The sequence below is a fragment of the Labeo rohita genome, chromosome 10 (genome assembly GCF_022985175.1).
Source record: "Labeo rohita strain BAU-BD-2019 chromosome 10, IGBB_LRoh.1.0, whole genome shotgun sequence".
NCBI lineage: Eukaryota > Metazoa > Chordata > Actinopteri > Cypriniformes > Cyprinidae > Labeo > Labeo rohita.
Window position 1 is genome coordinate 3,098,599 of NC_066878.1, and position 26,432 is coordinate 3,125,030.

The following is a 26,432-nucleotide window of genomic DNA, read 5'->3' on the forward strand; positions in this document are numbered from 1 at the left end:
TATTTTTCTTTTATGCCAAAAATCATTAGGATGTCAAGTAAAGATCATGTTGCATAAAGATAGTTTTTAGATTTCCTACCGTAAATATATCAAATCTTAATTTTTGATTAGTAATTTGCATTGCAGAACTTCATTTGAACAACTTTAAAGGTGATTTTCTCAATATTTAGATGTGTTTACTGTATGTTGTATGTTTTGCACTAATAAAAATCTCAGACAAATATTGTCTTATACTAATAAACCGTACATCATTGGAAAGCTTATTTTTTCTTTCTGTAATTATTTATTAATAGTTCATTTATTTCAGATTATGTAAAAATTGTCAGTTTTTATATACATTAATTTTTAATATACATATACATAAATTTGGATAGGTTATGCTGCTTTCAAAAACCAGATGAAATATGATGTTATGCAAACATTGGACAACCTCTTGTTATATTTGAGGTTTTGGACACAGCCAGTGTTGGACGGTAAACCGATTGTACTAAAAATATGGTAAAATAATCCATCAGTCATTAAGGTCATCCCAATATTTATTGAGTTCACATATGATTATTTCCAACAGTTTGGTGACAGGAATATTACAATACACTGCTTTCTGACAAAAACATTGGGTAATGATAAACCACAAACACAATATCAGTACATCTATACAAACAAAAAACAACACAACAGGTGAAAGATTAAATAAGTCTGTGTGAATCGTAATGATCTTAGTTTCAGACACCATACAGGATGTTTTCCTTGAGCAACATTCTTGATCATTTGGCAATAAATACCCCTTGTTTTTGGTCTTAAACCAGAGGAAATACTCTCACACAAGTGGTTAGCACTTTAAGGTGGATATTTTCAAACACCTTGACATTGAGACGAGTCTGTTCATATTTATCAAAAAAATAACAAAAGTATTTTAAAAGGAAAGTACTATATTGAAAAAATCTATGTACTAGGGGGGAACCAAAATATCACATTTTATTCCTGACAGATGATAGCAAAAGGCAAACTGCCTCTTCACCTCTCATCTGCCCCCACCCTCACCCCAAATCAACCCATGACCCCCCCACCCGAGAACAGTGCAGTTTATCAGACATGCAACTCCCTGCCCTAATGGTGCCGTTGGGCCCGCTCGGGGCCAGGGACGCCCTGCATGGGCGCAATTATGATTTCACCGTCTGCTTCTTCTTTTGGAACTTTCTGAACTGCGATTGGATGGCGACGGCCGCCTTCTCCGTCTCGGGGGCGCCCATGTCGATGTCAAAGTCCTCAGCTGGGACGTCCTTCTTGGAAGGGTCTGTGGGAACAACACATTTTGTGTTGGATCGATATTACGCACTGCATTTCTGCTGCAGTTCTGCAGTCAGGCTTGACTCTACCTTTTATGGTTGATCAGGTTTGACCTTTACTTAGGCTTTTGTGCTCTGCAGTAGCTGTACACACGAAAAGCTATACACTCTTAAAAATATAGGTTCTTTAGTGGCATCGATGGTTTCACGACGAACCTTTAACATGCATGAAAGCTTTCCATTACACAGAAGGATCTTTATAGTCAAAATATGATTCCTGAGATTATTATACATGTTGTTCCAAACCCGTAAGACGTTTGTTCATCTTCAGAACACAAATTAAGGTATTTAAGACCAGAAAGGTAGTAAGGACATTAAAATATGACATCAGTGGTTCAACCGTATTGTTATAAAGCTACAATAAAACTTTTGTCCGCAAAGAAAACAAAAATAACAACTTTATTCAACAATTTCTTCTTTGTCACGTCAGTCTTCAACGTGCATTCATGAGAGTACCATGACTATTTTGGACTGTTTTATCGATTTCCTTACTACCTTTTTGGGCCTTAAACATGTCAGTTGTGTTGCTGTCTATGCAGGGTCAGAAAGTTCTCAGATTTCATCAAAAAGATTTTGTTACTTTGTAACTTTGGATGGGGTTAATAGACCTCCGCTAGCATGAACTACCAATGAACAGTTGTATTAACTTATGTTAATAACAAATGATTACATACTAAAAAAATGTCTCAAATGTCAAATTGCTCTTAAGTTAACAAATGTCAGATCACTCTTAAGTAAATGTTAGTTAATGCATTAAAAGTCTTAAAGTGTTTCCAACATTACTCATGAGTTTAAAACAACATCATGATGATGAAGTTTTATCATAATCATAAAAAATAAAGTAATTTAAGATGACACCAGGGTGAGTAAATATTGTAAATTATTTTTTTTCTATTCCTTTAATTGCACACTTTATTAAAAGACTATAATTTTTTACTAATCTACACTTACCTTTAAACATAAAATCATGTTGCATTTTCTACGATTACAGCTGAGGTCAGAAGTTTACATACACCTTGCAGAATCTGCAAAATGTTAATTATTTTACTAAAATAAAAGGGAATATACAAAGTGCATGTTGTTTTTTATTTAGTATATTTCACATACAAATGTTTGCATATAGTTCACAAGAGAAAATAATAATTGAATTTATGAAAATGTCCCTGTTCAAAAGTTTACATACACTTAATTGCTAATACTATGCTGTTACCTCAATGATACACAGGTGTTTTTTTTTTTTTTTTTTTTTTGGTTTAGTGATAGTTGTTCATGAGTCCCTTGTTTGTCCTGAACAGTTAAACTGCCCGCTGTTTTTTTTTTTTTTTTTTTTAGCATTTTTGTGTATTTAAACCCTTTTCTAACTGACTGTATGATTCTGAGATCCATCTTTACACACTAAGGACATCTGAGAGACTTATATGCAAGTATTACAGAAGGTTCAAACGCTCACTGGTGCTCCAGAAGGAAAAACAATGCATTAAGAACCTGGGGTGTAAACCTTTGAACAGAATGTGTAGAATGTGTACATTTTTCTTATTTTGCCTAAATATCATTTTTTCCATTAGTACTGCCCTTCAGAAGCTACAAAAGATACTTTTCCTGATTTTCCCAGAACACAAAATAAGTTAAATTTACCCTGATCTTCAAATTCTAAAAAGTTTTCACCTCCCAGCTCTTAATGCATCTTAATGAAGGATTTTTCTGAAGAACAGCAGGCAGTTTAACTGTTCAGGACAAACAAGGGACTCATAATTAACTATCACTAAACAACAACAACAACAACAAAAAAACACACACACTATCATTCAGGTAACAACACAGTATTAAAAATCAAGCTTATGTAAACGTTTCAATGGGGTCATTTTTATAAATTCAAATATATTTTTTTTCTTGTGGACTATAAACGTCTTTTATGTGAAATATCTTTTTCAGTACTAGATAAAAAAAAATAACACATTTTGTATGATCCCTTTCATTTTGGTGAAATTAACATTATGCAGATTCTGCAGGGTGGATGTAAACATAACCTTAACTGTATTGTTTGCACCGTGTGAGAGAGAAGAAGAAAGAAATGCAAACTTGCAAAACATTCAGTCATGACTTTATCCAAATAACGAAATGCACAGTTCTAGTGTGAAGTAGTAAATTATACCTTGTCCACCTGAGGGTTTGATGTTTCCAGCTGATCCGGATTCTTGCCTCTGTAAACAAACAAAAATAGAACAGGAATGAATGTCTGCAGATATATTCAGAAAATATATCATATATTCAGAAAATCCCATATAGCCAAAGAATGATGAGACCGGCATTGAAGATGTCAGTTTTCTGTCTCATTAGCTGATCACAATTTAGTGCTTCATATCCTGAATTAATAACTCGGTGTGTACAATGAATTTTAAACACTTCAGAATAGCTTTGATGCTCTGACGCTAAAGCAATCTTCCTCACTGTGTGTGTGTGTGTGCGCTGCTCGTTTTCTGCTGATGGCATTCTGTATGGATCTGGTTACAGTGGAAAGCGTGTCATTATATGCAGAAGGATTATTTCACACACACACATACACATTCTGGCACAATTTAATCATATTAGTCTTTCTCTCTCCTTCTACCTCAATCAATCCTCTTGCGTTCAGTTCTATCTTTGTCTTACAGGCTCTGATAAACGTGTGGTATTTGCATAAGAATGTTTGGCAGGGGAAAATCTGCGAACGCTTCACGTCGCCCAAATACAAAGCGCTCGGTTATTGCTTTGCATTAAGGAGCTGATGCAAAGAAGTCATCTTGCTGGATGGTGTAGCGTATAGTTTCGTGGCTGTTGTGAGGATGGTGAAGGGCGCTGCTGCATAAATTAGAGTCATTTGAAATGTCATACAGCGTAGAGAGTTGAACGCACAGGCACTCTGTGCTACGTTGCACGATTAAAGCTTGAGAAATTAAATAGATGCTAAAATGTGAGCACAAACTCAGTCAAGTCAAGGTGGTTCAAAGAAGCTGCACTACATTGAACAGGAAAATAACGGAATCAATCATGAAGCTTCATTTAATTTTTTAAACATAATTCTGCTGTAAAGCAGCTCTAAAAAGACAATACTGTAATTTAGGGCTATCGTGATTCCTCAATTCAATTTGGGTATTCAGTTTTTAAAAATCCTCAATTTAATTTTAATTGTGTTGATTTAACCAGCAAAATACCAGTAGTGGTGCTTTCCACTGATAAGATTCCATGAAACGCATTATTAAACCGTTTTCAAAGGCTGTCTGATATATTAAACCCATTTAAAATCATAATAAAGCATAATGCTATTGTGAATTCACAATCACTACAATTCAATTAAATAAATATATGCGGTGCAGGTTTATTATATGCGCTAAATTATTTGCATGCGTGTAGGTTACGTGCGTGCATCTCAGAGTGGCTCTGTTCACAGTTAATGCTGCTGCATACAAACTGCTATCATTTACACATGTGGAGCGTCTCAAACTCAGTCTCTGCATATTGCTGTGAATTTGGGTTTATTATAACGTTTATCTGGGAACACAATGACTGCCATCTCATCAGATTTATAAGGTAAATCATTTACACACCTACACAAGCACAGGAAAATACATCAGTATCTTTCTCAGTATGCTAACTGTTAATCGTGATTTCAAAATAGAAGTTTAAACCGTCGCTCTTGAGTTTTGATGTCCACATATTCAAGAAATTACAGTGGCTATAGCATATCTGTCATAAAGAAATGGACAAATTTTTAATGTTAAGTGGGCATTTGAATTAAATGCCGTTCAGTCAATATTAAACGGTTATATCTGGCAGTAAAGTGTAAAAACAATCGTGCCCTTTGCAGTCATTTGTTGAAATGCTTAATGTACATTAGCTCTATTGTTCATAATACATTGTGTTTTGTTCAGTAAAACCATATGATTACTTGCTTTTTGAACTAATTATTGTTATCTCATTGCTGTTAAATGTATTTTAAGTCATTTTCTAATAAAGGTTATTGTTCGCTTAATTCTATTTTTATTAACATTACCACAAAAAATGTATTATAATTATTCGATTCACTCGATTAATCGTTAAAATAATTGATAGATTACTCGATTACCAAGTAATCCAAGTGACGTACGGCCCTAGAGGTCTGTGAGAAGTTTGAAAGAAAGCTATCGTGTTTTACGCCTTGTATATCTTTTCACGCATACACAATATTCATATCATATGTTAGATCTCCTCATTCTGAATAACTTTGCCTCTAGAACCACTCCTGTCAATCACACTGTTTAAGTATTTGACTTTATATAAAAAAGATACCTTTTCAAACTTACCAAAATAATCGTTGGTGACAGCCCTAGTGTCATTAACCCATTTCACACAAAAAATACCAGTAAATTGCCGTAAAATTACTGGAACGACTTTACCGGTAAATACAAAAATGCGCTTCTCACACAGGCAATGACATTCCGTCTTATTACTGGTAAAGCACCATTCACACATCAGTTTCAAAATACCGGTAAATTCTGTGACATCATTAACCAGAAATGACCTCTAAATGGCTGAGCCTCCTGCTGGTGTTGTGTTTGTAAACATAGTGGGGTAAATGTGGTCAGTTTTTTTTTTTTTTTTTTTTTTTTTTTTTTTTGTCAAATATTCACATTTATACAGCTGCTTTTGGCCGCATACATGGTACTCTCTTGAACGCATGAGAGTGAACTGACATGGAAGAGAAGAAATTGTTGAATAAAGTCATTATTTTTGTTTTCTTTGCGTGCAAAACGTATTCTTGTAGTTTTATAAAATTAAGGTTGAACTACTAATGTCACATGGACTAACAATGTCCTTACTACCTTTCTGGGCCTTGACGTGTGAGTTGCAGGGTCAGAAAGCTCTCGGATTTCATCAAAAATATCTTAATTGTTCCAAAGATTAACAAAGGGTTTGGAATGACATGAGGGTGAGTAATTAATTTTCATTTTGGGGCAAACTATCCCTTTAAATCATCCATTTAATGTACAGTTACGCAGAGCAGAATTTGGACCAATCAGATTTTACCATGGGCGGGGCTGCCCAGCATACCACTGCAGATCTAGAAAAGCTGCTGACAAAGTGTCCTGTGACTCGTTGGTCGTGGCTGGTTAGAACAAAAATCACTTATTGTGGTGTAGGTCAGGATAAATTCATGTATGTCATGTTTTTTTTTATTCTGCTCAGACACTTCTTATTTTCAAACGCATTTCTAACCGCGCTGTAGGTACAAACCCGCAGTGAGACCCCTGCCCCACTTCGGTTTCTGCTTGGAAAGGGGTGAAATGAGGGAAATCTCCTCACTGCAGAGGAACGCTCTCCTGTTTCTAATCCTGTTTATGTGAGGAAACTCTGGAGTGAGGAGCAGGGGGAGACATTTTCCGGCAGCATCAATATCAGCAGGGTTACATCCCTCCGTCCTGACAGTCTCAAACCACACAGACTTTGAGCTAATGCCATTAAACTTGGATTATTACATTGGGCTCCGGGGAGGCACAAACAAACGCATTAATTGGAGTGAAGTGTCAGTCAGTGGTGTGGCATGAGAAGATGCGAGTCTGAGTGTGGTCAAATAAGGGTGAGAGAGAGATTTTATTCAATTTATGTAGCTAATTAAATGTACATCTGAGCATAGCCACTTTAAGGCAAGTCAGTTCACTCAGCGCCCAGCTATCTGTGTAGGCAAGGATTTACTACATGAACAGAACTGTTATTCAAAATTATGTTTTAATTAGTTATTTTAATATAATTTATTATTCAGTTTTCATTTAAATTTTAGTTTTAGTAATTCTATTTGCTTTTGACATTTTTATTATTTTTCTCTTAAATATTTCTATATATTTTCTCCTGAGTAAACGATGAGCGCCGCCGTTACGAATTCTAACTTCTGATTGGATTCTCTTCTGTTCCGGTCTCCATAGGAACCCATTCAAATAGCTCCCCTCTGTTTTTAATGTGGATAACGTTGGCTGCTTCGTGTCATTTACACACTCATTAAACTTGAGGAGCGAGGCGTTGACAAATGACGGTCATTGCGACATTGCAAAGTGATGGTGCTGTGGAGCCTTGTGCTTTTTAAAAACATTTTTAACATTTATTTTAGAATTAGATTATCAGATTGGAATATACGCTTATTTGACTAGAAACACTGGAGACTGGAAAAGCTAAGCATTCTTCAAGTTAAAAGTCAGACTGACTAAAAAAAAGCTACTCTGAAAATTGACACAGACCACTTTCAGATGGTCGAAACAGAAAGTCATCAAAAACTTATTCTTGAATAATGCACAAATGAATTTAACAAAGAGCTCGCCAAAGTGGACGTGAGACTATATCTCCTCAACGTTTTTTCATGGTCAGACCAAACTTGGAGTTTGTTACGACACTCATGTCCTGAGGTTACCTACATGTAACCTTCCAGTCATTTTGGGTCAAATAATCTTAAAATGTTTGTAATTGCTCAAGGGTCTTAAAATGCTTGAACCCCGGTAATTGCTGCTTGCAGCTATATTTAGGGGTTTAATCACGTAGCGCTGAAACCCTATTGTAATTGTTAGTATGGTCTTGGATCAGCGATCTTCACGTAAAACTGATCATGCAGACCAAACTGCAGGTCGTAGAGACTTGAAACTTGGAGGGATAGTACTACGCACACCGCCTACAGCATGAGCAATGCTCGCCCCAATCGGCCTGATGGGGGCGCTATAACAATCAAGAGTACGAAATCACTGATAACTCTTAAACCGTCAGTCACAGGCTTAAGTGTCTTATGTCGTTGGAATCCTTGTCTCAAGATGGACAAAAGTCATTCCTCAGATTCGATCAGGAGCCAGGTGAAATTTTCGGGTATTTCACATTTACACTTTTGTGAGCTAGTCCTAGGTTTTTTTTTCTGTGAGATCGAAACTAAACCAGTGCAGAAAGATTCTCTGAAGAGTGAATATCAAGAATTATCAAAAAAAAATCTAACTTTTGACTCAACTGCGCAAATGGGCGCCAAAACGTTAAAAAGTGGCAGGGCCACTTTTAGTAAAAAGCCTATAGCCAAACTCAGAACACTTCTGTAAGAGCTCAATCTGAGCTCATAGGAAAAAAATCTTGGACCTTGCCCACTTGGTTGCACTATAAGAGGGGGAAAAAAACATAAAAATGGCTATAACTGCCTAACAATTTGTCCTGTCAACATGAGCATCAGTGTGCACAGTCTTAGTCCAACGTGCCACAAGTGTCTACAAGGACATTTGCATATAACACTCATAAATGTTTTTTTTTTTTTTTTTTTTTTTTTTTTTAATCATTCATTTGGTGGTTAAATGTCTTTTTTCATACGTGTCTTTTTTTTTAAATTAAAATTTGTCATTTTAGTATGTACATTTAAAACTTATTAAAACTGATTAACAATAACACTGATATCATATTCAATATTATATTTCAAATCAGCAGTAATGCAACAGTTGCTCCTTTCATATTACGAAAACGTAATGTTCTCGGAATGTTCAAAATGTCCAGTTTAAATGTTTTTTTCCTGGTTATGTGAAAATTATGGAGAAAACATTCCGTTTTATCATTTTGCAAGCATTGAGAACATTACTACTGAATGTTCTCTGATTGTTCAAAACATCCATTTTTTTTTTTTAAAGGGTTCACCCAAAAATGAAAATTTTGTCTCACCCTCATGTAGTTCCAAACCCATAAGACCTTTGTTCATCTTTGGAACACAAATTAAGATTTTGGGGCCCTCAGACAGCAATGTTACTACCATGTTCAAAGCCTAGAAAGGTAGTAAAGACACCATTAAATTTCATTAAAAAATATGATATATTAAAATTAAAAAATATTTGTGTTCCAAAGATGAACGAAGGTCTTACAGGCTTGGAACGACGAGAGGGTGAGTCATTAATGACAGAATTTTTATTTTGGGGTGAAACAACCTTATAAAAGTTTACAAAAATGTTTTTCCTGGTTATGCGAACATTAAAGGATCATTCCGTTTTATCATTTTGTTCTCTGAACATTCTGAAAAATTAGTAATATTTCAAAAATGTTAGATGATTCTTCAACTAAATCATGTTAGAAAAAAATTCATGAACAATGTTTAAAGTTTTTGTCCAAATGTTTTGAGAACATTATTAAAGACCAGATAACTTGGAATGAACATTCTATTAATGTTACAGGAAGAACATGTCTTCATAACTTTGAAAGAACCTTGCCAGAAAGTTAGCCAAAGTTTAAAGAACATTCCCTGTCAGCTGGCACTCCTGGGCTCACCTCTGCAGCCCAACTATATAAATGACAATCTTAGTTATCCAAAAGAAAAGCAGGGACACAAAATCACATTAATGAGAGAATGACTGCAGGAAATAATTAGTTAATGCATAAACACCGGCTCCATTTGGAAGTGGCGAGCAGAGAGGAGCCGTTTTGGATGAAGCGTTTTCACCCTCCTCTCTCTCTCTCTCTCTCACTCTCTCTCTACTGCCATATGCCTCCCCCATATTGTGTGTTCATTATGAACAATGATGAAAACGATGATTGTAATCATAAACTTCATTAGCTGCAGTGAAGCAAGGATTGGCAATGAAACCCATGTGTACATCATGGGGCAATTAAAATTTTAAGAGAACAGGATGTTTGCGGCTTCTCGCATTGACCCAAAAGGCTGCAGCGGATGAGAATTACGGCATGTAAAAACATTAATAAAAACCCTTTTACTTGGCCTTTAGTGTCAGGGGTGGAAAATAAATCTCATGTCGTGCTGCAGAGCATCTCAAACTCGCAGACTTTTGCAAATGCACTGCAGAAACAAGCTGCCAGACTTAATGCCACAGAGATGCCCTGAGCTCAGCACACCAGTGCCCTTCAGAGCAGCGCTTGGCACTGCCACTCGACGCCGCAACAGCATCCCTCTCCTCGCAGTTTGAGCATTCACTGCTGTGACGCTAATGAAGAACCTCATTTATTTCCACTCACTCTGACAGCTGGATTCACTAATTAATAGAAATGCATTTTAAACCCCATTTGCAGACGATCATTGAACCTTACACTGACAGCTTCCTGCTCAAAGGTAATTTATGGACATTCTCGTGGTTTCCAAAAAGCTTCTTTCAACCAACAGTGAGTACAAATCATGCAGCTGATAGTTGCATCTATAAAAATCCACTAAAGCTTCACACTCAAAAATAGGCAGCAAATTTTACACCTCTCCCAAATTCTTGTTGTGTTGAACGTCTGAGGAATTTACCAAAAAAATACTGTATTCTGTCTTCTTTTTTATTCGAAGCCATTTGGAGAGCTATTTTAGATTCATTTGGCAGCTCGCGATCTTGGAAAGGCTTCCGTGCTGTTCTCAACATCTATTAAGAATTTAAGGGAGAAACACACAACTAGGACACAGACGGCTAAAGAGGAAAAAACTGGGATCCGATGCGTCACATTTGAAGGCTAACAGATGCTCGACTGAGTGTAGGAAACAGGCTGGAGGATGGGAACTCAAACGGTGGCTTTTATTTGAGTGCCTCGCCACCAGAAAACACTGCAGGACGTAAATACTGGAACTGATGAATGTGTGAAGCCACATGCTGATGATTCCATAAATGATTATCTCCGAGCAGATCTCGCTGCTGGAGTGAATCGCAACTTTTTTTTGGCACTGAAACTTCTTGTGTTGCACAGCATTCTTGTTATATGCCTTCCAAAATCTTTAATGAATGTGTGCAGGATTTGCTAGTCGCTAGTTGCCAATGGTTAAAGAAGGATTTCTGGCACAGAAACAGCTTGTAATTCACAGTATTCATAATCAATACTGCTTTGACACAATCTGTATTGTAAAAAGCGCTATATAATTAACAGAAACAAAAATAATTAAAATAACTAAAACCCTATTCGGATAGTAATTTTTTTCTCGTGGATGTCTGTAAAAGTAAATTTACATGGCTTCTCAGTAATAAAACATGATACGGATATCGATTTATTCACAGTGGCGAGTCGCATGATTGTCTGCTGTAATAAAGTGTCATATGCCTGGAATTATAAGAAAAAAATCATATTTAATAATATCCAGTTTATTATTTGATTATTTAAATTTGTTTAAAACCGTCCTGGTTTTCTGTCTTGCATTTTATCTCTCAGAATGATGGATGTCTTTAAAATTGTGGAGATTAGCAGAAATAAGTTAACGCAACTTCTTTTTTACATAAGGTAAACATAAAGGTGCTTGGTTTATATTTTTATGTAATAATACTTTTTTTATTATTATTATATTGCATACCTGTTGCTGCCATAATAATTACCCATTTCAAATGTTTACATGCTTTTCTTCTCTTTCTTCTTAACTGCTCCCACTTGCTGTGGTGGAGCAATTATGAAAAATTGTTCTATATATATAAACGTTTATTTTGGATGCAATTAATTGTTTGACAGCACTAATTTAAACTGTGTTAAAAAGTCTGGTGAAAAAATCAATTCTGACAGAGCTCTAACAAAAACTTTCTCTGAATACTTTTTATTTTACTGAATCAATTTTGAAAATGACAGATATAATACATATATTTATACAACAGTTCTTTCTGGTCCTCGAATCTGATTGGCTGATAAGAGTGCGATATTAGAGAGATATCAGAACTCCAAGAGCCAACAGCCATTTCACAGTTTGTAATTGTTCGTCTTACAGCGAGTGTCATGGCAGACGCATTAATCAAGTATCATTTTATAAATATTATTGTTTCTGTCTCACAGAATGTAGTTTTAAGAGGTTTTCATGTGAGAATGTACTTGTTCAGATATGTTTTCAGACATTTCGGTCAGCGGCTGTTCAGCGCTAATGCTTTCACCCGAGAACGCCTCACCTCGGCCAGATCTTCTGGAATTTACCACTGGATCTGAGGTCTCTTGTAGTGGTTAAACATGAGATATAATTAGTTTTGGGCAAATCTAACGGTCAGTCTTTGATCTCATTAATCTAAAATCTTGTGTTTATGTAAATTCATTGCTGTATATCAGAGCCCTGCCTTTGTACTTTTGACTGAATTGCCTAGCAACTTTTTGATGGCTGTCTGTTGTTGTTTATTAAATATTCAATAAATCATATTTTATATAAACAATATTTTATATAAATGATATATTTAATAATAGTGTTTAATACTAAGAAACTGTGTGTTCATGATGGTGATTTAGTTGTTCTGCCATTAGATAGCGACAACAGACTGTTTTTAATGAGTGAGTCAGCAGTAAAGACTTTTACATTGAAACGTTATAAAGGCCGTAAGCAGAAGTTATTTTTAGTTTCAACAACATCTTGACGCAGCTAACAAATCACCGTTTGATGAAAGGATATTAACTAGGGCTGCACGATAAATCGCACGGGATTGACAAGCTACGCAAAATCACCCATAATCGCAGATGAATCGCATTCGATTATGAGCGTGATTTGACGTAGCTTGTCAGTGATTTACAGCTCTGTGTATTAATTGCCGCTCCAGCTGAGCGCACGTGATGGAGATTTACTACTAATCAAAGTACAGGCTTTACTGACTAAACGCACCTGACAATCGCATGCGATTTATCGTGCAGCCCTAATATTAACGTTATGACAAAGATAACACTTTCCTCAGCAGACATTCAAACTAATGTTTATTGTGAAGAGACCGATCTTAAGATTTAATGTTGTATCAGATGCAGGTACATTAATCACACTTGCTCAGTCCATCTCTCTCTCTCTGTCATAATACTCTACATAATACAGTGAACTTTAACTGCAGTAATACAATAAACTGTCAATGAAGCAGCTCATTAGTGAATCCAGCTGCCCTTCGTTACTAGTTCTGAAGTGCATTTTGGAATTAGTAACGGAGGCTTGGGCTCAGCTGTTAAACTGATTTGAATCCGTGGCGGAAAGTAGTAGTTCTGCACAAAAGAGGAGTTTTAAAGACACTCCGTTGTTATTTAGTTTATTTATTTACACACTCGTGCTGCCGAAATGTATAAACGGAATATATATATATATATATGAGTTCAGATGCAGAAGCCACTAAATCCATCTGACATATTTCTTTAAAATTAACATTTCTTTCTGGCTACTTTGTATAGGTTTCTATGTAAGTACTGGTACTTCTGATTGGGCTGAGGCTGGAATTTAGTGAGTTTGAAGTAAAAGTATTTGATGGACGTATAGTATGTGTCAGGAACATTCACTCAGTATCAGATGGCTTTTAGCTGGTTTTGCATCTGAGCTCTTCATATATTAATGTATACAAATTTTTAAGATTTTATGAGTTGTCATTAGGCACAGTGGCTGCTAGGTGGATATAAATCTTTATAATCACTCCATTTTATCACTCTCCAAGTAAACATTGTATCTGCTATATATTCCTAATATTTAGACTAGATATCCATATATCAGTTTTCAATTCAATTTATTGACTAACTTTCTGAAAGGTCAGTTATTCTTGTACCGGAGCAAATTTGCATATTGATATGTACTCGTATATCTCGACGTTTTACTCTGGTCTCTTCTGAGCTCAGTTTATGACTCGACTAAAATAATATGCTGCACAACGCAGAAGAGTTTGTGTGATTTACAGCATTATCTCCAGGAATCTCTCTAGCACTGAGGTAACACTCTGTTCTAGAAAGCTGTGCCTCTGTTTTATTGTTCAACAAGCCTAATGAATAAACATTACGATGGGGAAAACAGAACAAGAGCACGAAATCAGAATCAAACACTGGGAAAGACAGGTGAATAGCTAATCACACTTGAGGAAATGAGTATAAAATGATTGGCAGCTGTTTTTATTGGCCAACTTGTTACATGTACATGCTGTTTCGTAGGCTTACTTCATTTTCCACCATCCTGTACACGAATTTTGCGATAATGGAATCTATTTTTCCTGCTGAGATAATCCAAGCAAGACTAATGACGGCGAGTGCATGGTCTCCTCATCAAATATTTAGCGACATTAGCGGTGGCAGCAGCCTGCCTTCAGGCGCCTCCCACCATGCGCCTCCCTTTCCCAGCAGAAGAGGAGGACACCACTGCAGGGGTATTTCCTTCTGCCCCGACACGTGAAACGCCGTCCCCCGCGGCCACCCTTCACGCGGCACACTTCTGCGGGCAGGAAGATTCGACCACCAGGCAGAACAAGTTAGAAAAATAAATAAATACACACATACACACACACACACATACAGAATGTCTTGGAAAAGTTCATTTCTGTAATTCAACTCAAATTGTGAAACTCGTGTATTAAATAAATTTATTGCACACAGACTGAAGTAGTTTAAGTCTTTGGTTCTTTTAATTGTGATGATTTTGGCTCACATTTAACAAGAACCCACCAATTCACTATCTCAACAAATTAGAATATATATATACATACATACATACATACATACATACATACACGTACAAAAATGTTTGACGAAATTTGTTACAGATAAACGTTTTATATTTTGATATTTCTAACAATTATATTACATTTTTTTTATATTAAATTATTGTATTAATACATTTAATAAATTGTTGTATTTAAACAATTATAACAATAATTATATTAAAGTATTTTATTTTAATTATTTTAAAAAGTATATATTTTTATATTATATACAAATATATTGCAACTATTTAAACAATAATAACAATAATTATATTAAAGTATTATAATAAAGTTAATTTAAGTATATATATTTTTTAAGTGTGTGTGCATGAGATAGATAGATAGATTGATTGATAGATAGATAGATATATATAATACTCGATATATATAATTGTGAAAATTCCAAACAACCAAGTTCTGTCAACTCCTACTGATATCCGCTCCTCGGTGTGCTGTGTAGAAACCAGAGTGCCGCTTTAAACTTGAGGCAGACACTAGAAGTGTGCGGTAAAATCTTCTTCATGGACTCTTTAATGGTCTATTTTTTTCTCTCTATCCACATCTAATCCTCCTCTTGCCCTAATATGCCTGCTTTCATTCATTCATCCCTCTTTCTATCCTGTTCAGTGACATTTCCCTTTCAGAGCGGCTGCAGGGATTACCGCTCAACCGGTGAGGCTGGGCAGAGAGCTGCAGTCGGACTCTCTCTGACAGTTTAGAGGGATTACCGGGGATCCGAGCGGAATCTGTGTGTGTTGTCAGAATGATTATGGTTTGAGGGGATGGTGAATCACAAACATGACCGTGATAAACAGCAGACACATTACAGTGGACGTAATTCATCACAGAGCGGATGCAGGTGATGCATCAGACATCATGAAGCAGGCGCACAGATACATGGACCATTTCATGAGCTTTAAAGCGGAACGGATCACATCCGACACTGTACCGTTTGACATGTTGGGAGATATTTATACAGCCTATCATATAACAGCCCCAAAGCCAGGTGCACATCATACAGTTTTTATGCAGTGGCTGATTAATTGCTTTTGCAACAAATCAAATCCTCATTGTACACTCTTAAAAATCACAGCAATGCCACTAAAGAACCATTTTTAGTTCCACAAAGAACCATCTCTTTCTTACCTTTTTATAATCTGAACAACCTTCTTTCACCACAAAGAAACTTTTGTGATGTTTAAAGGTTCTTTATGGAACCATTTAAAGAAAAAAGGTTCTTCTATGGCATCATCAAGCACCTTTGTTTTTAAGAGTGTACCATGAAATGAGACAGTCTGTGGTAAGAAAAACTGACATTTATACAAGATTTATGTGCATTTTATGTAAGTAATCTGTTATACTATAGAAGCCACTGAATATTAAAGCAAGCAGACAACAGACTTTGCTCAGGAATTTCAGGTTAGTCCATTCCATCATCACATGACACTTTTGATGCACATTCAGGAATTTGTTCGGCAAATGCGTTTCCAGTTCCCATTATTCGCATTAACCCTTTTTCGCACAAGTCAAAAACCACCTCAGGGGACCGTCAAAACTTTTTAGCAAATTCGAAATGTACTGTTTCTATCACTTGTTTCTGATGCAATACATCAAAAATGCAAATAAAATATATAAACAAAATAATAATAATAATAATAATAATAATAATAAACAAAATGCATACAATATGTAAACTTTTTTTTTTAATTTTTTTATATATCTGTATTTTTTTTATATTTTGTCTAAAGGTTCAATAAACTATGAAAGCCCGATTCGGCTACTGAATAAAAAAATTAAAAAACGGTAACTGATTTTTTTTTTTTTTTTTTTTTTTTTTTTTTGACGATTCTCAGAATTGAAAGATATAAACTCGCAATTCTGACTTTTTTCTCCGTTGCGTGATATAAACCTGCAATTGTGAGAAATAAAATCTGAATTCTGAGATTAAAACTCAGAATTGCCAGTTATAAAGTCAAAACTGAGATATAAACTCAAAATTCCTTTTTTTTTATCTCAGAATTGCAAGATATAAACTTAAAATTCTTATTTTATCTCAGAATTGCCTGATATAAACTCACAATTGTAAGAAATAGTCAGAACTGTGAGATATAAACTCAGAATTCCTACTTTTTTTTTTTCTCAGAATTGCGTGATATAAACTCACAATTGTGAGAAATACAGTGTGAGATAAAAACTTCTGATTCTGACCATTTTTTCTCAGAATCGCGTGATATAAACTCACAATTGCGAGAAATAAAGTCAAAATTGCGAGATATAAACTCAATACTTTCTGTCCTCAGAAAGGTGTGATATAAACACTTGCGAAAAATAAAGTCCGAATTCTGTATAAAGTCAGAGTTTATATCTCGCAATTCAGACTTTTGTACTCGTAACTGCAAGTATATCAATCAATTCAGAGAAAAAAAGTCAGTATTGCAAAATAAAAAGTCGCAATACACTTTTTTATTTTTTATTTAGTAGTGGAAATGGGATTTTACAGGGTTAATGTCTTTAAATTTTGCTTCTCAAGAAAATGTCTCTATACATGTATTTACTATTAATAAATATGTTATTTTAACATAAATTTCAGGCATTGCTTCATCCTTTGGAGGCAAAACGCTTTATCATCTGGTGAACGTTACAGCCCGTTGTTGGCATAAGAACTGGTCTTGTCTTCTGGTCTCAGCAACTAGATCAAATTTGCATGTGAGCATCTGTCTCAGAATTGCTGCATGCTCAAATTTGTCCATCACTGTTTGCCAAGAGTGGATGTAATTCACTTACAGATGCTTTAATCTGCAGATTGGGCGTTCAAAAAAGGTGAGACGGACACAGTCAGCCAACCATCCTTTCTTATGCCACTATTTCAACATTGCCGCTTTCCATGAATCAATAGCCCTTCAGACTCCAAGCCTCTTCTGAGGAGCGAGCGGCACAAATCCCTTTCTGCCGATAATGGCTCCAGGTTCTGACAGGCGGTTCGATACTGTGTACACATTGCTGATACATCAGGGAAACAAGTGCAGTGCTGAGTTGCAGGAGACTCCTGCAGGAGAGTTTGCTCTGGAGTCTGCTTAGGGCAACTGACCAAGGAAATAAACAGTAAATCTGCTCCCGTGCAATGCGGGATCCCAGATCTAGTGCAGCGCTGTCAGATGTTTAATGCGGCGAGAGGAAGATGAAGACGTAAACGAGCAGGAGGAAAAGAACCGTGTACCCGGGACTGCCGCGTGCAGCACGTTTGGGGGGTCGTTGTTTATGCGTGTGCAGTCTGGTTCCCCCATGCGCACAGTCGAGCGTGCATTTCCTCTTTATCCGTGTGGAAGATGTAGAAGCGCTGGGCCGTAACGTATAAAAATCAATTGTCAGGCCTGATTACATTCAGTGTTTGCATCTCCAGGGCCATAAGTTGCTTTTGATCTCCATCAAGTTCATAGCTGCGTTCACCACAGCACATGGAGCTGCTCAGTTCAGATGTGGCTCCAAATAGATCAAGCGCATTGTTTAGGTTTACGAGGGTAACCAAGATATTTTGTGTTATTTTGCTTATGGTAACCCTCATTCTGTAAAATGTCTTGCAATGTTGTTTTGAGCCCTGCAGCAACTCCAATATCAAAATCACCTTTCAGTCCAAACAGTGAGCACAGATGTACACTTTTACCAGCCATGAAAGACTGCAAATATTAGCAACATGGCCCTAAGCTAAGACTGTATTTCACACAGTATTGCAAAAGATAAAAAGCTGTACAGTCTGGCATGACTAAAATATCACTGTGGGGTCATATTGTTACACACTGTGTGTGTGTGTAGTATTCATATTATTTATATCATGATATATATTTAAATTTATTATATATTTACATTTCTCTGAATTCTGTTTTCATGCTTAAATTAAATTGTATTAATAAAAAAGCATGTATAATTCATAGCAATCATGAATCTCACACAATTTAATAGCAATTTATTAAAAGTTTTACAAAAATTATGTTTTTAAGGCCCTATGACATTTTTTTTTCTTCTCAAATTCAGCTTTATTTCTTTTTCTTTTTTTTTTTTAAACCAAATTCTGTTTTCCATTAATTTTTTTCAGAAATACTGTGTGTGTTTATTTACATTTTTCTGCTAAATAAATTCTGGTAAATAATGTTTCTGGTAAATACTCCTTTAAAATTATGTTTTAATAATAATTTTATTATTAGTAGTAGTAGTATTTTCATTAGATTTCAAGGAGAACTCCACAAACAAAAATTCACAGATAATGTACTCACCCCCTTGTCATCCTTGTCTTTCTTTCTTCAGTCGTAAAGAAATTATTTTTTGAGAAAAAAATATTTCAGGATTTTTCTCCATATAATGGACTGCTATAGTGCCCCGATTTTGAACTTCCAAAATGCAGTTTAAATGTGGCTTCAAACGATCCCAAATGTGGTTGTAAATAATCCCAGCCGAGGAAGAAGGGTCTTATCTAGCGAAACGATCAGTTATTTTCATAAAAAAAAAATAATACAATTTATATACTTTTTAATCTCAAATCCTCATCTTGTCTTACTCTGCCTGAACTCTGTTTTTTCAGTTAGGGTATGTCAAAAAACTCCCATCTCATGTTCTCCCTCAACTTCAAAATCGTCCTATATTGCTGTTTTACCTTTTTTGTTAAGGGTGTTTGATCATCTACTTCTGCAGCGATGCAGGATGATTTTGAAATGATTTTTGAAGATGAAGGGAAAAATACGATACAAATACGATACGAAGTTTTTCGACATACCCTAACTATCTTGAACACAGAGTTCAGGCAGAGCAAGACAAAATGAGCGTTTGAGATGAAAAAGTATTTAAATTCTATTATTTTTATGAAAATAACCAATCGTTTTGCTACATAAGACCCTTCTTCCTTGGCTGGGATCATTTACAACCGCATTGGGATTGTTTGAAGTCGCATTTAAACTGCATTTTGAAAGTTCAAACTCAGGGCACCATATCAGTCCATTATATGGAGAAAAATGCTGAAATGTTTTCCTCAAAAAATAATTTCTTTACGACTGAAGAAAGACATGAACATCTTGGATGACAAGGGGGTGAGTAAATTATCTGTAAAACCTTCTGGAAGTGTACTTCTCCTTTAAGTAGTATATTTCTGTTACAGTTTCTTCAAGATAATCAAACTTTTGTTTTGACGGTTTGCTATGAAGCCCTTAAAGTGTCTGTTGGTATATGACAGTAGTTTTCTAATGGTAAAATGCTCATGAATCTCAGAGTAATTCTAGAGATTATGTGTTTATGTACTCATATGTTGAGGCGACAGAGACTGAAAATGTGCGTCACACATATCAGTATGTGTGTAGTAAACAAGACCACGCATCTGACACGCAGAACATCCAGAATTCATATTCAAATAGTCTTTTTGTCGTTTAATACTCACAGACGATAGTTCATATCAAGTGTGCTGACCTACTTTCGATTTATCCATCCAAAATTTGACCAATTACATGACATTCCACGTTATATGTTAAATTCCGTTTTTTACACTGAAATTACGCCGTCCAGTCCGCGTGCAAGAACTTCCCAGGAGCGCCTGAAGACGGCCTTAATGCCAGATGTCAGAAGACCCCTATTATGGTTCAGATCCAATTCCATCCTGCATTACATAATCCTACACAGCAACAAAAGTCATCTACAAATCCGCTTAATATCTCGGACAGCGGTTCAATCTCTGGTCTGCCCTCCAAATCTGGACCTTTTGGATTTAGTACCATGCTCTCATTCTGTAGATCTATTGTGACGAGTGGACTGCCTCCCCCCTATTGTCAGCTGCACCCCGTCGGTAATCGCCGCCCTTCACCAGGCTCCCGACGGGAGTGGGCGTGTGGGAGGAGGAGGAGGGGCGCTGAAACATCCAGGTCTGGCGGCGTGTGATGAGGCACACCTGATGTTAATGAAGCCTCATCACCGCCGCTGTTAAAATGCCGAGCGCGCCTCTCCTCAGGAGACCGGTCTCTTCCCCGTGCATGCACGCTGGTGTCCTCGTGGGTCCAGGAAGGGGTGAAGAGGGAACCAGCGCCGCAGGACGAGTTGCCGGACCCCGCGGGTCCGGATGAGGACCGCACCCGTAACGGCTGACGGGCCAGGATGCCGGGCCGTGTTATCCCCCAGAAGCGCCGCATAGGTGGAGGAGGACGATGCCGCTAGAAAAGCCGCCGCCCCTCGCACCCCGGACCTGAGCGGGGAGCGCGTGCGGCCGCCGGACTCCGCCCCTTACCTGGACCCTTCCCTTCGGAACACTACCCCTCCTTCACGGAACCCCGTCACTTCGAGGACACCAGATTCCCCTTTTATTTTGGACACTTTTTTCCCCCTTTTTTGGACACTTTGTTTTATTGTTTAATAAAAGCCTCTCCGAGGCCTGACGTCACGCCCACTGTGTCTGTCGCTTTGCTCCGCCCCCGTGACAAGTGGTGGAGAATGCGGGCATGGGCGGAGCTTAGGCAGCGCAGTGGGAATCACCTGATGACGTCATCCCCTCTCGCTCGCAAAAGTCAAGGAAGTTTCGGACCCGGAGGGACGGAGAAACAACGGTGACAGCCTCCCAGCCGCTAAAGGGGTAAGTGACTTCTCATTTAGTAACACTTACCCTGCGGTTGGTTGAGGCTGTCGACTAAATTCCGGTTTCTCTGTCCCCGGTCCGGTGGCGTGGCGAGAGGGAGTCGCCCGGAGAGGAATCCCCGCCCACTCCGACCGCTGGAGCCTGGTTGAGGAAGGTAGCACTCCTGCGTGGGCGGCGACCGGATGACGGGGATGTCGCTTGGGGGGGGGAATGTGACGAGTGGACTGCCTCCCCCCTATTGTCAGCTGCACCCCGTCGGTAATCGCCGCCCTTCACCAGGCTCCCGACGGGAGTGGGCGTGTGGGAGGAGGAGGAGGGGCGCTGAAACATCCAGGTCTGGCGGCGTGTGATGAGGCACACCTGATGTTAATGAAGCCTCATCACCGCCGCTGTTAAAATGCCGAGCGCGCCTCTCCTCAGGAGACCGGTCTCTTCCCCGTGCATGCACGCTGGTGTCCTCGTGGGTCCAGGAAGGGGTGAAGAGGGAACCAGCGCCGCAGGACAGTTGCCGGACCCCGCGGGTCCGGATGAGGACCGCACCCGTAACGGCTGACGGGCCAGGATGCCGGGCCGTGTTATCCCCCAGAAGCGCCGCATAGGTGGAGGAGGACGATGCCGCTAGAAAAGCCGCCGCCCCTCGCACCCCGGACCTGAGCGGGGAGCGCGTGCGGCCGCCGGACTCCGCCCCTTACCTGGACCCTTCCCTTCGGAACACTACCCCTCCTTCACGGAACCCCGTCACTTCGAGGACACCAGATTCCCCTTTTATTTTGGACACTTTTTTCCCCCTTTTTTGGACACTTTGTTTTATTGTTTAATAAAAGCCTCTCCGAGGCCTGACGTCACGCCCACTGTGTCTGTCGCTTTGCTCCGCCCCCGTGACACTATGTATAGATTTGCTCACCAATGCACGGCAGTAGCTTCTCTGGGAATAATGGGAATACAACGAGAAAAAGTGATTTGTCCACTCTCAAATGTCGGAAAGACCAATCAATCCATACGAACATCAGTGGAGGTCACAGCTGATCGTGCCTAATCCTGATCTCTTTGTCTGAGCTCATCAGTGTGTGCGGTGTATATATTAAATCCCTGTTCAAACAATGACTCAGATACCTAATCAGGTAAATGTGTCACAGAGCCCATTTCAGGCATAAGAGATCACATTACAGAACAACAACAAATCCTAATGCTCCTGACGCTCCCCCTCAAATTGTAAACAGGACAGCTGTTCTGTTTTGCAGTCTCATTTTTTCACATTATTTAAAATCTGTATTACTTTGTTTCCAACTTGAAACTGAGGCTATCCAACCCCAAAATGAGAAACCCCTTTAAGTATAAAGTACCAGCTATCATGTTAACATGTTGTACTGTTATGAGACCATTATGAGCATATCTATTCTGTCCACCTGCGTTTTTCCTCATTCCCACCCACATCGCTGGAATTCCAGCAATATTTCTGGACATGCAAACAGCCAGTCTAAATTAGCAAGAGACCATGAAAATCTTTCTTTTGGCTCTTTATACTAAGAAAGTACTGCTGGGACAGGTCAAGGGAATATCTTAAATTATTTAACAGTGTTGTATGAAGTCCATACTCAACTAGCACCTGCATGGAGGATTTCCCAGCTTTCTCTATCCAGCATTTCTGGATTCATTTACTGACAGCAGATTCATTTGAATATGTTCAGTGCACCACAAGCCTTATTAATCTCGTTTAGCGAATAGTACATTCAGGCATTTTTTTAATGGAGACCAAAATGATCGTTTATATAACATTCCTACATTTCCTGCTCCTGCTGTGAGAGAACGGCTTCTCATCGACGACTGCTGCTGCAGTGGGTCGCTGTGCACTATGCACGAACGCACTCGCACTATCAAAGACAAGATGTGCGTGCTTCGGGCATTTCGAGTGTGTGCAAGGCAGTAGTGATGACGAGTCAAAACATTTCTGGAATCGGTTCTTTCGAACACTCAAAGCAAAAACAAATCAGTGGTTATTTGCATCAACACGTGATCCCTGGAGTGGCATATTAGGTGTTGTAACATTCCAGTAGTCATATTGTCATTTTATATCTGATAGTTGAGTTCATTGCAGCTGTGATTAAAGGGGTCATGACTTGAGAAACCAAATTTTCCTTGATCTTTTGACACAGAAGAGGTCTTTGCATGCTTAATGCATCCTGCAAGTTTCATAACTTAAAATGTCCTCATCAATAAAAAAGCATTTACGTACAGTAGTAACCCTCAGAAAATGTCTCGTTTGGATCCGAGGTGTAAGGTGATGTCACCCGGGTGCAGTTGTTTGCATAAACACTGCCACCAGAGCAAGACATCGACATAGTTCGCTTTAACGTGTTTGGTTTAAACAGCTCGTTCATGTCTTTGTACAGATATCTGAAGGATCCCAGCGTAAGGAACAAGTGGATAGTTTATTTTTAATGGCATGTGTTTTTGTTTTGTAAACTAGGCACAGTGTCATGGAGGGTTCACAAAGAAACATTTTTTGAAAAGCAGTACTAGATATGACTGCAGCTGCATCACAAACTGTAAGTAAATTATTTTAAAAAGCTTTGTTTGGAAATGATTGTTTTTTTGGATCATGTTATCAAAACACTCACATGAAATAGCGAGGGGTCACTGATAGCATTTCCTATACAATGGCGTTAGCCATATCATAACAGTGGCCGATTACCGACAAACTTTAAAGGAACCGCTCCCTTAAAAACGTAATTTTAGACAGAGGGTCAGAATGATTGTTGAAAATAATTTTTCCACATATGTTTTTTGTGTGTGTGTATGCAAAAAAACTGTATTAACATTATAAGTAAACCTCAAAGAACATTAAAATAACAAAAAAATTATGCCTTTAAAGGGATAGTTCACCCAAAAATAAAAATTGTCATTAATTATTCACCCTCATGTCGTTCAAACCTGTAAGACCTTCGTTCATCTTCAGAACACAAATTAAGATATTTTTAATGAAATCTGGGAGCTTTCTGACCCTGCACAGACAGCAGAGTCCCTCCATGTTCAATGTCCAGAAAGGTAATAACGACATCATTAAAATAGTCCATGTGACATCAGTGGTTTAATCGTAATTTTATGAAGCTGTGAAAATACTTTTTGTGCGCAAAGAAAACCAAAATAACTTTATTCAACAATTCTTTTCCTCTGTGTCACCCTAGCGCCATTTTGGAGGTTATCAAGACACATGCTCACGCTTTCCTCGCATATATACAACGCTTTGTTTACGTTTAGAGGAAAGCGCACGTATGCGGCATGATACTCTACAAAATGGCTCTAGGGTTTTGTTTTGTTTGTTTTTCACACAAATAGAATTCTCGCCACTTCAAAAAAACACTAACTGAACCACTGAGGTCACATCGACTATTTTGTCGATGTTCTTGTTACCTTTCTGTACTTTTTGAACGTGGATAAGCTAAGGTCTTAAGGGCTTGGAACGACATGAGGGTGAGTAATTAATGACAAAATTTTCATTTTTGGGTGAACTAACCCTTTCAGCTTAAAAAAAAAAAAAAAAGTGAATATTTAGAACCTAAATATAATTAGCATGTAATTCGAAAGGTATTTTTATCTTATATAATTTTAGACGTTGTTTATTAAAATACTGTTATTAAAACTAACTCTGTTTATAAAAGTGTCATAATCTAACATTGCTGCTTTTTGTCATATCAGTTCAATTGTTGAGTTCCGTGAATCACGGATCATTGCGAATCCAACATGTCTGATGTTTTTCGGTTGTCAGTGCATAGATACGGGAATATTACGGGAATAACAATCGAAAGAGACGACTCTTGATTCAATGATTTTAGTCAGGTTAACCTGAATCCTCACGAGTCGGACAAGTCCACAAGAAACCGTTCTCGGTTCAATGAATCAAATTGTTGACTCGAGAAGAGCTCAGAACTACTCAGTTCGTTTTGTAAACGAATCGTTTTGACCTGTTCTGTAAACCAAATCAATTTATTTATTAAAGATCCCAACGAATTACTAAACGGCTGTTTAAGTTTTAGACACAAATGTTTTTAATTCAGCCCTAATTGAAAGATAAATCCGCGAAAATGCGTAAAAACGCTAAACAATTTGTGATAGTTCCATGTGCACAGTAAGCAAAAACTCCAAGGAATTCTAAACGTATATGCATGTAGTTTATGCATCATCAAGTTGATTTAAAAGCATTTGGTGCATAGCCTACTAATTCGAATTAAAAATGAAAAGAGCAAATTTACTATCTTATCATGCATAAACCGTCTCAGTGTCATCCCAGGTTAGTGTTGAGTCTTAACTGACAGCTGTCATTTGTTGCATCATTAATCATCGCGTGGATAATGCTGATTCGACAATCTGCCAGCGCGCACAAATGCAACAGAAGAATATTCCCAGTCCGTCGCGCTCTTCTAAGCTTTCCTAAACATGCTGTTTTCATAAATGGATGCCATTTCAGTTTTGACCCGACTGGAGTGAATAAAACACACGCTCAAACTCAGCAAAACGGGAAAATATCTGACTGCAATCAATGTAAGTTCAAGGCATTGTCTTAATGTTGCATTTTCAGGTCTCCCCAACACTGAAAGAGAATTTCCTCCTAGGGAAACCCCATTAGCTCGTTACAGTAGTGAGATGCATCGTGCACGGAGAGGGTTATAGTATATGAGGAAAGCTCACCTCACTCATGCTGGATGATGAGTATGATGATGAAGAGGGTGGATTCGGCAGAAGAGCAGCAGTGATGCAGTCCTTCAGTCCGTGCGCTGCGTGGGTTTGTGCGCCTGCTGGAGTTTTATACTTGGAGCTCCAACTCCCTTTCATGTCATCACGTTTGCACTAAACCAATGGAAAGCTGCCGGTGTCAACGCTTCTGATGTCACCACTTTAATCTTCCGAATAATCACTGAAGCGCACAATTGCAGCCTATACGAGTCCTATAGAAATGTATAGTATGATAAATTGCATATTTTGATGCATATGAATGTACTTACAACCATGTGTACGCAGAATCTACTTACAACCATGTGTACGCAGCGTTCAGTGCATTGCTTATACTCTATATTTTATCAAATTATTGAAGATCATCCAAATATT

The 26,432-nt window shown here is 37.8% G+C and overlaps 1 protein-coding gene across 1 annotated transcript; it reads right to left on the reverse strand.

Annotated features, from left to right (window-relative positions):
* Positions 1-518: 518 nt before the first annotated feature.
* Positions 519-26,179, reverse strand: pcp4a (Purkinje cell protein 4a). Its single transcript, XM_051120351.1, has 3 exons — positions 26,016-26,179; positions 3,499-3,547; positions 519-1,294 (listed from the first exon to the last, which is right to left on the reverse strand). The coding sequence occupies exons 1-3, from the start codon at positions 26,157-26,159 to the stop codon at positions 1,161-1,163; spliced, it is 327 nt and encodes a 108-aa protein (XP_050976308.1). The 5' UTR covers positions 26,160-26,179; the 3' UTR covers positions 519-1,160.
* Between the last annotated feature and the right edge of the window lie 253 nt (positions 26,180-26,432).